At 46.3% G+C, this 14,387-nt stretch overlaps 1 protein-coding gene across 1 annotated transcript in view; it reads left to right on the forward strand.

Moving 5' to 3' along the window:
- Positions 1–14,387, forward strand: part of COL16A1 (collagen, type XVI, alpha 1) — a 213,974-nt gene that overhangs the window by 164,425 nt on the left and 35,162 nt on the right. The window contains exons 43-50 of the mRNA XM_015408105.1: positions 451–504; positions 1,345–1,380; positions 3,357–3,470; positions 4,776–4,811; positions 9,088–9,171; positions 9,268–9,303; positions 9,763–9,807; positions 13,851–13,904. Coding sequence (XP_015263591.1) covers positions 451–504; positions 1,345–1,380; positions 3,357–3,470; positions 4,776–4,811; positions 9,088–9,171; positions 9,268–9,303; positions 9,763–9,807; positions 13,851–13,904 — 459 coding nt within the window. The remainder of the gene's footprint in view (positions 1–450; positions 505–1,344; positions 1,381–3,356; positions 3,471–4,775; positions 4,812–9,087; positions 9,172–9,267; positions 9,304–9,762; positions 9,808–13,850; positions 13,905–14,387) is intronic.

Genomic DNA, 14,387 nt, shown 5'->3' on the forward strand with positions numbered 1-14,387 from the left:
TCTGTGTGGATGCTCCATTGCTGCCATTTGCAGTAGCAGTGAGCACACAATAGAGAATCATTGTTGTTTGGATGCTGCCAGAGGGAAGAAGCAGAATAGGAAGGTCTGGAACTGAAGATCACAGCTAACCAGATCTGGGCAGAGGGGGGCAAGGAAATCCTGACTTGGTGGCCACAGATCACCAGTAGATTGCCAGATTCTGGTGTTTTGTTTCCTAGAGGCAGGAAGCTGGTCAAGAAGTCAGGCCAGGAACTTGCCAGGACCTTAGAGGCAAATGAAGGAGCTGAGAAAAGGGGGCCCTAATTGGAAGGCGGGAATGGAGTAGATGCCTCTAGTCCCCCCAGGATTTCCCGCAGCTGAGAGCAAGTCCCAGTTCCAGAAAGAAAGGTTCATTTCAGAAGAAGGCTGTTGAGAAGAACTCCAATATTCAAAGTTTCTCCTTGCCTTTAGGGCATCCCAGGACACAATGGCTTACCGGGACTGCCTGGGCCAGCGGGAAACTCGGTAGGTACAGGACCTGCAGTGTCTGCCTCCCCCTCTCAGGCCTGTGCTTAGCGCTCCCCCCTTTTGCTCAGCTGATCCCCAAACTTCTTCCATCACACTCCACCCCCACCCCTCCAATGAGACATGCACATTAGTTCCAAAATGGGAAGAGCTGTCGGGTCCTGTACTAACCACTCAGTACGCAATAGTGCTTTAACAGGTTTATTGGTAAAGTATGGCTTCTGGTCAGGTGAACACTTTTGCCAGAACTGACGGATTAAAGCATTGGGATAGATTGTAGGGTATGGGGTCCACCCCTCATACACAGGTCACAAACACCCACTAAGGCAATTACAGGTCATCAGAGAATATACGACCTAACTAGCAATATCTCTTAGGGTGTCTCCCAAGGCCACAGCTCCAGCTAGGGCCTGTGAACTCTATGGGGGCTGCTTAGGAATGATATCAGAGGCACCTTAACTATAACTCCCTTCACACATTCACACACTCCACACTCCTCCGGAATGTCAGGGAGGACTGGCTGCTTATGGGCTGCAGAAAAGCAATTAGCTAAGCGGGTATACAAAAGCGGGAGTTGGCAACAGTAACAAGAGGCATCTATTCACAGTCAATATACATGGGCACAAGCAAGATCCATTCAGCAGTCCAATTCTGAGTAGAGCGTGTTGTTTGCAGGATGTAGTCAGGGTGCTTGAGGGACCCTGTCAAGAATTTAATGCTGCCTTTAGCAGGCCTCTCTGTAAAGCTCATGTTTCTCTGCTGTGCATCCAGCCAAGGAAAGGGGTTGCTTTTGTCCATGTGCTTTTTATTTCCTTCTTCTTCTCCATCTCTCCTTTGCAGGGACCACTGGCTGCCGAGAGCATTGATGTGCTTAGGGTGAGTCAGGAAGGATCCTGTATCAATTTATGCTGTCATGTGGTGATAGGATGTGTGACCCAGGGGAGGGGCTGTGGCTCAGAGGTAGAAGGTCCCAGGTTGGCATGCAGAAAGTCCCAGGTTCAATCTCTGGCATCTCCAGTTAAAGGGTCAGGCAGTAGGTGATGTGAAGGACCATGGAGAGCCACTCCCAGCCTGAGTAGACAGTGCTGACTTTGATGAACTAAGGGTCTGATTCAGTATAAGGCAGCTGCATGTATTTGTGTGACCCTGAGAGTGGACAGCTGAAGAGGGGGTTTCCTTTCAAGAAGAGCTTTGGGCCCTGACCTGGATAGCCCAGGCAAGCAGAATCTTGTCAGATCTTGGAAGCTAAGCAGGGCCGACCCTAGCAAGTATTTGGAAGGGTGACCTCCAAAGAATATCAGAGGTGGGATGCAATGGCAGGCTAATCAAGCCACCTCTCTGAAAAACGTCCAAGCCCCCAGTAAAAAGGTAAAGGTAAAGGTTCCCTTGCTCGAAAGCCAGTCGAGTCCGACTCTAGGGTTGCGGTGCTCATCTCCGTTTCAAAGCCGAAGAGCCAGCGCTGTCCGAAGACATTTCCGTGGTCATGTGGCCGGCATGACTAAACGCCAAGGCGCACGGAACGCTGTTACCTTCCCACCGAAGTGGTATTTATCTACTTGCAATTTCTTGCTTTTGAACTGCTAGGTTGGCAGGAGCTGGAACTAGAGACGGGAGCTCACTCCGTCATGCGGCAACTCGGGTCTTGAACTGCTGAACTACTGACCTTCCACAGCCTGCAGTTCAGCGTCTTAACCACTTGAGCCACCGCAGCTCCTTAGCCCCCAGTAGGGCTCACCAAAAGTCAACCATGACTTCCAGGCAAGCACGCATGCACACTCATACGTGCACGCGCGCACACACACATATAAAAATATATTTAAAACAAGAAGAACTTTGGCAAGCTATCTGCCTGAGATGGTCTCTTTAGATGGAAACCTGGATTAAAGCTGTGATAGAACTATTGTCCAGGGTGCGTTATTTCAGATGGTATCAGAGATTGTCACAAAAATAATAGAGGAATGTGCTGATAACTTTTGATGTGCATATAGCGACAAACTTCAAATTAGAACTCGACTCCTTCTACAGCCCATTGCAGCTGCACTGAATGGAATGCAGAGACATTGTCAATCATGAATCTCCAGCCCCAGTCTAAAAATACTCTGCCCCTACCAGATTCGCTTCTAACCAGAGCTGACTTGTTATTTGCATGTCATGTTGCAAACAGTCGGGGTTGGAAATGCAGCCTTCAGCATGCTTCAGATGTGGTGGCCAAACCATAAATGATCCTGGAAGGAGACTTGGGCATGGCACTATTTTCTTTATTCCTTTTGTTAAAATATTTAATACCCTGCCTTTCCCTTGTGGTTTAGAATGGCTTCCAATTCAAGATTAAAAACATAACAAATACAATGAAACCCCATTGACTCCCTTTTCCCAAGAAAAGGCGTGTAGCTGAATCTCCATCCAATGCCCTTGCATATAAATGGACTTTACAGTGCCTCCTAAGTATTTCTGAAAGCAGTGCTTCCCTCTCCTCTTCAGGGGGCCTGTTCCACAAGGTGGGAGCCAATACAGAATTACAGATCTTCCTCTTCTCACTCACCACAAGTTAACTGTTACATCCTAGTTTTTGACAAACCACAGTTTGCTGTTCTGTGCCCTACACACCAGGTTTGCAAACTATGAATCAACCATAGTTTTAATTCAAAGCAGATGCACAAGCCAGATTCGCTATTTCAGTCAGGATGGCAAATTAGGGTTTGACACAAGCCGCTGAATCAAAGAATTCTGACATGGCATGTGAAGAAGGGTCATACGAGCCTAGCCAAAGTTCCTTCCAGGTTAATTTTAGTGCCCAACCATTATCTGGCTCAAGCGGTTGATGGACTGTTCTTTTTCCTCTCTCATCCCAGAACATTTGCGGGGATTGCACTCACTTTCAAGCCATCCAGACTCCTGGTGTAGTCAAAGGGGAGAAGGGAGACCAGGGTATGCCAGGAGCCCCTGGCATAGACAACTGTGCACGGGTGAGTAGCCAATCAGCCTCTTCTTTTCTTAAGTTTCCCATAAAGGGTTTGAATAGATTGCAGGTAAAACTGGCACCTTGCAGTCATGAGACACAACAGTTGTGCTGCGACAGCTCTGTGTATCTTGATTTATGGTGTATGCACACACACACACAAAGCCCTCAGCAAACCAGCAATTTCTTCTTAATGTTTTGGGGAGACAAGTGAGAGAGTGCTCTGGCATTCATTATGATAAACCTTGAAATTCACCTCCCCCCCCCCCCAATTTAATCAAATTTCCTCCATATGCCCATGGGTTCCTGATAAGTGTTTGACTTTCAGGAAGAGTAGTAGTAGGCTGGGGGGAGACCCAGAATAAGCCTGCAGAAGGCAACTGAAGGTCATATTTCCCTACTGAATATTGGGGCCACAAGCTGCCTTTGGCCTTATGCAACCTTCGACCCTGGTAAGAGACCAGGACTGTGCCAGGGTGCCCATGTGACAGCTTTGGACATCATCTTTGCAAAGAGGCACATGTGGATTTAGTCCAGCACTTGTAGGTTCCCACTGGGCAGTCCATACATTCTGATCCTAACGTGTTTGTACATTTTAGCCACTGAATGTATTTTGGGTGCTATCCATGTGGGTCATGGGGTTAATATTGTATCCATTGTGTGGATACCTGTCAAGCCTGACCACTGGGATTGTGTGAAGGCAGGATCAGATGCAATGATCTCATCTTCTGTTATGTTTATGACCCCTCCCAATCTTTCCATACATTGGTTATCCCCCATTTTATCCTTGCAACAGCCCTATTAGGTAGGCTAGGCAAAGAGAAAGTGACTGGTCCAAGGTCATGTAGTGAGCTTCATAGCAGAGTGGGGCATTGAATCCAGAGCTCCTAGGCACCACATTACAGAGCAAACTAATTTTTCTCTCTTCCACCCTGGGAAGTTTCAGCAGCTATCCAGGCCTAGCTCAAAACATTATGCTAGTCCAGGATCTCCTTGGGACCCTTTACATGGCACAGTGAATGCTGGGATACAACTTACAGCATGGGCAACCATATTCCTTCCAAAATCCGTGCCCTGTCTTCCAGTGCAATATTACAAGGGATTCATTCTAAGGTGTGCCTGCCAGATTGCACCCTGCTTCCTTGGTGCCTCTGAAGATATTTCAGTTCCCAGGTCCTGTATAGGTTGTTTCTGTGGATCAGCTGTCTGGCATTTACCAGCTAGTTTGGGCAAAATGCTGAGCTTTATTGGTAGATTGTGCAGCAAATTTTGTTTTAGGAACTGAATTCTCTATATCTCTTTTTCCCCCCAGTGCTTTGCCCAGTTCCCCAGAGCAGAAGAAGCTCGAGTGAGTAAAATTCTTGGCTGTATCAACAGGGGAAGGTGGAAGTATTACTTCTTTTGTCTATGTCAGTGTGGCGGAACGGGTCTGCATCAGCTGACGGGCCCCACTCTGCCCCACCCCTCCTTTGCCTGCCCTGGCACCTGAGGAGGCAGTTTTTCTCCACTGCCTCTGGGTACTGCTACCACCACTGTCCCTGTCTTGGGCTCTGATTAAATGGGACAGCCTCCTAATCTCCCTCTGGTGTCAGTAGGAATCTGTCTCATGGCTTCCTGGGAATCTTTGGGGCTCCCTGGAGAGTTGTCAACTGGATGTTTTGCCCATTTTTGCCACCTCATGGATTCCCTAACCCACTCCTAGTGTGTCCAAGTGGCTGGGGGTGGGGGGAGCTATGTGGTACAGAGGGAGTTCTCGCCATGAACAGTTAAAGGATTTATTCAAAGCTCTTAACTATTTGCAGGCATATTAAACGTGAACGGAAGAAACAAAATAAAGGTGACAAAAGCACTCCATCTCTCTCCCTTCTCGAAGCTCGTGTCCTATCTAGATGGCATGGAGGGCAGGCACATTACTTCATTACTTTGGAGAAATTTAGATAAGCATATCTCCCAAAATAGCCTCTGTCTCCTGCAGACTCCAACCAACTGTCTGACTGGCTTCTGACTTCTCACTGACTGAATGGCTTCCCATCCCAAAACTCCACAATATAAAACAGCCGTTCCCACCCAGGAACTGGCTCTCCCTCCTGCAGCATTCTGCGGCAGATCTCCTCACAACCTTGATGGACTTCCAGTCCTCTCTAGGGAGCTGCCCTCAGACTACTGGTTGGAGATGGGGGCGGGGGTGAATAAGAAGGAGACTAGACCAAGGCCTGTCTCAAGTTTGGTGGTCTCCTCCCAGCCCACACCAACTTAAACACATACACAAAATGGTGTTTCACCACAGTCAGCATCTCCCCAACAGGACCAGGCCCCCATATATTTGAGACACTTCACAAACTATGCAGTATTGTCCTTCATTCTTCTTTGAATTCAGCAAGAACTTTGTGTGTGTGTATGTGCATGCGTGTGTGTGTGTGTTTTTAATCATGCTTTGAGTTAGGAGGGTATCTTGTACCTATGACGGAGACACTAAAGTCTCCCAAACTGGGCCTCGGGTGGGTGGAAGAGTTGCCAGAAGGCAAGGATGGCTGGTTTGTGAATGGAATATCAGTAGTGGAAAGTGCCATCAAGTCACAACCAACTTACGGTGACCCTGTAGGGTTTTGAAGGCAAGAGGTGAACAGAGGTGGTTTGCCACTGCCTCCTCTGCACAGCAATCCTAAACTTCCTTGGTGGTCTCCCATCCAAGTAATAACTGAGGCTGACCCTACTTAACTTCCAAAATATAATGAGACTGGGCTAATCTGGGCCATCCAGGTCAGGACAAATGGAATATTACAAGAGACAAAAAATAATGCAATGCAGAAAAATAACCACTGATCCCCTACTGCACATGAAGAACCAAAGTGTGATTATATAAAGAAGTGTATTCCAAAAGAGTATAGATCAGAGGTGGGCAAATTATGTTCCCCAGGGCCCAGGGCATTGTCCACAGGAGCGTTCGTCCAGTTGCAAGCTGCTTAACACTGTTAGGAGCATCAGACACCTGCACCCCAGCAGCATCCAGAGGACCAGTGGTACTAAGAAATCTTTAAACAGGTTGAAGGCTGTGTGCCATTTTAGATAGCAACAGGTGGGGAAAGGACCATCAGGTTTCCGACTGCTTGTGAGGCCTTTGAGTTGGCTGCAGGCTCTTTCTGATTTCAGAGCTTGGAAACTGAATATAGTTGAAAAATTTGCAACCCCCCAGTATATACTAGGAATGGGCATGGACCGGCTCATGAACTAAAGTTTATGCTTATGATTAATTTTGGCCAGTTTGTGGTTCACAAAGTGAAGTTTGTGGCAGGGCAACTGGCACAAACTTTCCACAAACTTTCAAGCAGTTCATGGAGATTTGTGTGGGTTCCTGAATTAATACATTTCCAGACAAACTGTCTCCCCTCTAACAAAATGCTTGCCAAACTTTAAAGCAATGGGGGAGTAGAATTCTCCAGCGTTGTCAGTTTCAAACTAGTCTTGTCAGTTTTAAGATGATTTTTTTTTCTTTGCCCGCTCCCATCCGATTTTCTTGCACAGAGCTTGGACTCTTGCTTAGATTTGCTGTGACTGTGCTTTGAGATTAGTCCTTTTAAGCTTGCAATGCCAGTGGCACTGGGTTCTTCTGAGCATTCTGTACACTGAACTGGTTGTGCTGGCCTTGAAAAAAGGCCCCCTTTAGTTTGTACTGCAGGCATTCTCTGGTTTGATATTAGTCCTCTTTTACTTGCATTGCCACAGTGGCATTGGGTTCTGCTGGGCATTCTGTACATTGAACTGGTTGTGCTGGGCTTGCAACCCCTCTCCCCCCTTCCTTGGATTATGATTCTGTATTTCACATTAGTCCTGTTGAACTGGCATTGCCACAATGGTACTGGGGTCTGCTAAGCACTCTTTCATTGCACTGGTACTGCTGGGCACTCTATATATTGCACTGGTTCTGCTGGGGTTGCAATCCCCCAGGCTTGGAGTGTGAACCTGTGCTAGGCATCATTTCTGTTGGGCTAGCATTGCCACAGTGGCACTGGATTCTGCTGGACACTCTTTGTATTGGTACTGCTGGGCACTCTGTGTATTGCACTGGTTCTGCTGGGCTTGCAACAATGCCCCACCAACACCTTCAGTTTCTACTGTAGAGGTTCTCTGGCTTGACTTTAGTCCTGTAGGGTTTGCACTGCCACCATGGCACTGGTTCTACTGGGCACATTGTGCTGGTTCTGCTGGGTTTAAATGCCCCCCACCTTCAGTTTCTACTGCAGAGATTCTCAGGAACGGAGATTCTGTTCTGCTGGGCTTCCATTGCCCTTGCTTTTTTTTTTTTTTTTGCTTTTTCCCCTCCTTGGAAACAATGGAGGATGGGGTCACCTCCTTTAGGGGGCCATAACTCAGACTTCATAAATCCAATCCTCACCAAACTTGGAGAGCAGGTAGAATCAGCCAAAGATCGCCTGTGAGTTTGGTGCCTCTGGCATGCCAGGGGGCCATTCTACTGCATTACAAACTAAACTGGTTCGATTAGCCTCTACAATTTTGTAAGGGTTTGTGGTTCACAAACCAGGCATGCCATGAACCAAACTGCATTTTCCTTGTTTGTGCCCATACCTAGTATATACCAATCACTCAGTATGGAAAAATACAAGAAATGTCCTAGAGATCAATGTATAGAATTCCATTAAGTACATGGGAGCGTATTTGGGAATCCTATAAAACATATAGTTAAAAAATCAAAATACACTTAGAATGTGTACAAATACAGAATTCTGTCAGCATCAGTCCTATGCAGTTCACAATTGTCATGACAGATACAACTGATCAAATCTGTTGTTTGTTTTGTGGAACAAAGACTCAGTATCCTAAGCAGTGGGTGCAGAGTTGCACTACAGGAAAGCAAATTCCCTGCCTGCCCCAACCACTGCAGTCTTCTTTCCCTCCTCCTAAATTGTGCTGAACCGTGTGGGGTGGTGGTGGGGAATTGAAGTCTATAGAAGGAATGGGGAAATCAACAAATATCTGCCTCCTCTCCTTCAAAGACAGATAATCCAGTTCCATTGGAGGCACTGCTGTTTCACTGGCAAAATATCATGATGGGATCCAAGCCATAAAATTTCAGTCTAGTTCCAACAGAAGGCTGGCCCAATCACCTGTTTTAGCTCTTTCTAAGTCATGGAATGACTTTGGTGATGCCCAGCATATAATTTTGTTGCAGGGTCATTAGCTCTCTATTTAATGAGATTCCTGTCTGTCTGGAGCTTGCCGTTGACTTGAAAGAGGCCCCCATAGGCACTCGTGGGGTTGGGGTTGTATGAAGATCCAAGAGCATTGGACAGAAGTAGCTAGAATTAGTACAGCTCTCCTCATCCTCGATGCTTCGGTTTGCAATAATTTTATTGTTAGAGATCCAGTGTCAAGAAACGGTTGCTTGTTTAATCAAAGCTGTGATGATTGAATTAGCTTGCAGATGGAAAGCTGTCAGAGGCCAATAGATAGTGTTCTGTGCATGGAACTAGCCTTTGGGCACCACTGAAATTCTGACACAAGTTGGTGGATGCAACCGCAAAATGGCTGCCATGGGAGCAACCATTAACCCTTATCCCACCTGGAGGGAATGAGGTTAGTTCAGTGCTTCTGGTCTTCTCTTCTAGGGAGAGAGTGAAAATGACCAAGATTGTGCTGGAGCACCTGGCATTCCTGGGATTCCTGGCATACGTGGCGAAAGAGGGGAACAGGTAATACTACCTGAGGACGTTGGACAGCAATGATGCTCCTGCACTTCCTTCAGTTAGAAATTATCTCCTTTTCTCTTGCCTTTTTCTTCTGCACAGGGCCCTCCTGGTTTGAGAGGCCTTCCTGGACCACCTGTGAGTACATCCCTTTGGCTTCTGTTTTTGTGTTTTCCCTCAGGCCTTTGTCCCTGGCAGCATCCTTTTGTGTCCTGCAACTTGAAACCCATCTAAGTGAGGAAGAGAAGAGCCACTGAGAGCTAACATTCCCTCCTTATGCCTCCCACTCAAGCTTGCCAGTGAAAACTCTGGACGTTCTGGTCCCTTAATTAATGCGCCTTAAAACCAAAAGACATCTGATTCCATCAGAGAGAGGGAAGGGATGGGCCAAACTTTGTTCTTTAGACAGCCATTCTCTTGGAAACACAATGATGAATAATTTGGAAAGGTGAACTGGTCTGAGCTGAGAAGAAAAGGAAATCCTGCCTGAGGAGTGGAGGAACCACGCCCCCTTTGAGCTTCACCTCATCTTCACCTACCTTCCCTAAACTATCCAATGTGATTGCCAAGGTATGACTTCACTGTTTCTTCCCTTAGGGGCCCCCAGGTTTTCCTGGAACACCTGGTGCACCTGGATTACCTGTAAGAACCCAGTACGGCACGTGCTATATGCAGTCCTTTGTTGCTGCCGCTTGTTTGGCTTCTCATCCTGCCTCCTCCCTCCTTCTCCAGGCTCTCTAATAGCACAGCTAGCCCCACCTTTCCAGACACAATTGGCCACCCAATGAAGAATCCTCCTTGGCTGCCACACTGACACTGGATGACTCTCCTATTACATCCCATGCTGATGGGTGGCCTGATGAAGATCCATCCCCTGTAGAGGTGGATCGTCTTAAGCTAGAACATTCCCCAGCCCCACTGTGGGAATTATCTGTTGTTCAATGGTGATATGCTCCAGAGGGACAAGCAACTTAATCTGGAGCATTCTATGCCCCTTTGCTTGTACAAACATACTGTAGACAAGAATCTGCCCCCGTACTGATGTCAAGCAGTTCTCAGAGTACCCTTTCTCTTCCAAGTGCTGAGATGCTTGAATAGGTCTAGTCAGTCAATGATTCTGCCCAGTATGTTCATTCCACAAACCAAATTTTCCCAGTGTTCAGTTTCTTCAAGCAACAATTGGCCAAGGAGGCTGTCATAAGCAGAAACCCTTTCAAGGAACTGGTTCTTTTTGATCATCAGTACATGGTGGATGTCCACTGGTCAATAGTTGGCTTAACTACATCTTCCCTAAACTGATGAGCTGCCATGTCTGTTAATTATGCTTCTCTTTCATGATGTAATTCCTCCACCCTCCCTCAGCCACCACCACTGCCGTTAATTCTTTAAACTCATCCCCTGGCGCCTCATACCCACTAATGACACTATAACTCCCACAGTCTGTGTGATTAATCGCTATGCGATGGCCCCGTACCAGCATCAACTGTGTGTCCAGTGTAAAAGCCATCATTGCCCACCACCATGTAACCCAAACTAACCTTACATTGTCAAGGAGAGCCTCTTCCCCTTCCCATGGGTCATGTGACAATTAACATAGGGTGTTGTTCTCTTATTCTATGCTGGATAGCTCTACACAAAACCCAGACGAGGGTTAGTTGTGACTTGGTACAAAATAACTCCTGGAGTGACTCCCATTGACTGGAGCAAATGACTTGTCAGTGCAGCCTCCGACACACATGTGAACGGCGAGCCATATTTCATCCTGTGGGCTGATTGATCTGGTAATGAGCCACTTCCTAGCGGCAATGGCAAAATGACTTGGGATCTGAGTTTTGAAGAGAACTGGGATGTGTTTTGAAATGCACTTGAGAGAGTGAAACCCAATGAGTCTTTCTTGAGACCATTAAGGGAAGAGGGTGGATTCTGTTTAAAGCTTATCTTTCATTTGTTAGTAGTTGGCTTATCCTTCACTTGTCAATAGACTACAGAGGTGGACTGTGAGGAAAAAGCAGCCCTGGAAAAGGGCTCCAGCTCCCAAAGGAAGGAGGAACAGGCTGCCTGCCTGCTCTGGCCCGGCCCAGCCCCACCTACCCAAAGAAGGGAGGCAGAGGAAGCCTGCCTGCCGCAGTGGACCATGAGTGGGCCTACTCCCTCCATACACCTGGGCCGGGCCAGCCCAATGATATCTCCTCTGTGTTGCCACATGAGGCCCAACCCTGCTGCTTGGGGAGCCCATTGGCCATAAGGCAAGTCTGCTTCTGGTGGACTAGCGGGGAAATAACAACAGCCGAGTCTAGGTTTGCGGGATAGAAGAGTCCACAATCCACCCCATTTGGAAAGAAGGGGTATCCATGTTCTGTCTTTTGGATTGCCTGATAGGATATGGAAGGATGATGGGTATCTGAAGGCAGAATTTGTTTTTGGAAATGCAAAGCAGAAAACCTATTTCTCCCTAATTTGGGGTGAAGATACAGCCCATCCATCAAAGGCATCTGCTAGGTGGAAAATGAAAGATCTACTGCCAAAAGAAGCCAAAGATTATCTGTATTCTAATGGTGTCATTTAAAAATGAAACCCCATTATATGCTGTGAGCATGGCTATTAATACTAAGTGGTTCAGGGAAGCAGAGAAGTCTCATTCAAAGTCTCAACAAAGCAGGACATGGGATGCAAAAGTGAGCAGAACCCCAGAGACCCACTTTGCAATGATCCCATCCCACCATCTTCTTGACCTATTTGCAAAATGCCTCAGCATGTTCAGTCAAGGGAACCACTCTGGGAACAGACACCCAGAGTCTGGGGAAATGTATCCATGCAAGGGGAAAAAGGGGGGAGATCAGTTACTAGAATGACTAGAACATCTTTAGTAGAATTCACATCCCTTGAGAACAGAACTATTTCACTGGTAAAACGTATTCCCTGGAAGAAGATCCTTTTTGTTCTAAACACATCAAGGTTTTCTAACGAGTCTAGGCCTGCATCGTTCAAGAAAAAAATCCTCTTTGTCTTGTGGCCAAATATTGGCAACAAGTTTCAGTGATCGTTTAGACAGTGTTTTGGGACTGCGAAAACAAATGAGCTCATTTTCCCGTTCCCACAATCCAGTTCTTGGTGGCTTGGAGTGTGCGCCTCATTGTTTGAGTTTCATGCTTCATGTGCAGTGATGCTTGCCTGCAATTCATGGCGGAGGGAGCTGGGTAAGGAAGCTTGAAAGAAACAAGCTTTGATTGTATAGCACAGGGTGGATGAGGCACAGTGGAAGATGTTACCTGAGTAATGCAGATACTCCAGGTTATCTGCAGCATATAGGGAAGGACAAATTTTTCTTACCGTTTACAGATATACAACTTCTTTGGCACAATACAGTCATAGCTAATAGTGCAGTCCTATGAAGATGCTTTCAAGTGGGTAGCCACATTGGTCTGCAGTAGAAGAGCAAGAGTCAAGTCCATTAACATCTTAAAGATGAACAAGATTTTCCGAAGTATAAGCTTTCGAGAGTCAAAGCTCCCTTCACCAAATATCTGATTAAGGGAACTTGGGCTAATTCTAATAGCTTAGTTAATGTTTAATGATTTTCTGCTTTTTCTCACATTTTAGGGTACTACTGGACTTGAATCTTGTTATTCTATGAGGAGTTATTTGTGTCTTTTGAAATTAGAGTAGAGGAACTCTGCATGGGGTTGCACTGTTAGCCACATTCAAATGAATTACTTTGTTAGGATGGATGGTTGGGTCCCATCGTCTCAATTCAGTGTGATATGCTCCCAGAGGAGAATGCATAGAAATCACAGCCTCTGTCACATTCCATCATATTTCATCTGGACTTAGTTACCGCTAATTTGGGACTGGATTGCACCCATTGTATTTCCTTCCTGAAGCCATTGGCTGATGCCATTGGGTGCTATCATGGTTGGAGACTGGTCTTGGTTGAACCACAGTTCTGATTTGTTTTAGGTTCTTGCATGACTAGTACAAAACCCAAGAGCAAGTGAATAAGCTGGTTCTGTGAGCTTCTCTAGAACCTCCAAGCCGCAGTTAAAATAGTGACTGATCAGCTTCACCTTCTCATTCACTGAAGTGAATCCATTTGGGCACATAACAAACCAAAGATGCTTGTAGGTGTATTGCTTCATGCCACAGACAAGAGTTCTCCAAAATGCCTTCTCTAGTGTGCAGGAAAAAAGCCAATCAGGGATGGTTTTTCTACCATTTCTAGAAGAACTTTTTGTGGGTGGGGTTTTAGGAGGTACACAGTTGCTTCCTTCCTTTGCAAGATTTCAAGGTTGGACTTGAGTGAGAACACGGCATCATACATACACCACACAAGTTGTGATGCAAAGCTCTTTTTGACTGAGCTTCCCGTTCTGGTGTGGCAAGAAATATTGGTGTAAATACAGGCCTACATCCTGGTGAAACGGATACCTGTTCAGAAATATCTTGGGTGGATATTACTAGTCTTACAGTTTGCAAATGCTTAAAAGGAAGGATAGGAAAATTTTATTGGTGTCACTAGCTGATCAAAGAGGTAATGTGTCAAAACCACTCAGCTTCTGAGCCTGTATCCAGTTTTCTATTCATCCCCTTCCTGTTACACAGCCTCGGTCTCCCTACCCTCTCAGGTGAAATCAAATAAAAAGTCATGGGAAATGTGAATATCCGCTTTATGTTCTTTTTTTCCAAAGGGTATCCAGGGTGAACGTGGACCATCTGGGTTCCCTGGCTCCAAAGGAGAATCGGTAAGTGATGGGCCTAAATGCAGTGCTCAAGAGTCATCACAGCACGTTCATGGGTTTGGTGATTTTAGGTGGCATTGAACCAGAAGAAGCAAATGGGCATGTGGAGGAAGTCCAATGTCTGGTCCTCTTAGTGCAATCATAAGTCTGAGCCTCATAAAACCAATAATTCCAAATCATTCAGGCAGGCCACTGGGCCATGCAAAGAGTACTATGATCCTTGAAGCAGGACATCTCAGGTCAAAAGTAGATGATACTGCTTTTAGCATCTTGGATCTGGGATCTCCCAACCTGACTTGCTTTTCTCATAGTCGAACAGCAGCTGTGGGGAACTAAGTTCCCACGCACCAAGGATCGGAACCACTGTGTAGGGGAACAAGGGGAATTAGGCCTTCCCCCATGGTCTTTTTCTGACCCAAAACCACCCCATTAAAAATGTATATAATGTCTTTGGGCTGCACTTTCCTCATAAATTATATATATATA

The sequence above is a fragment of the Gekko japonicus genome, unplaced genomic scaffold, assembly GCF_001447785.1.
Source record: "Gekko japonicus isolate JY-2015 unplaced genomic scaffold, Gekko_japonicus_V1.1 scaffold36, whole genome shotgun sequence".
Classification (NCBI taxonomy): Eukaryota; Metazoa; Chordata; class Lepidosauria; order Squamata; family Gekkonidae; genus Gekko; species Gekko japonicus.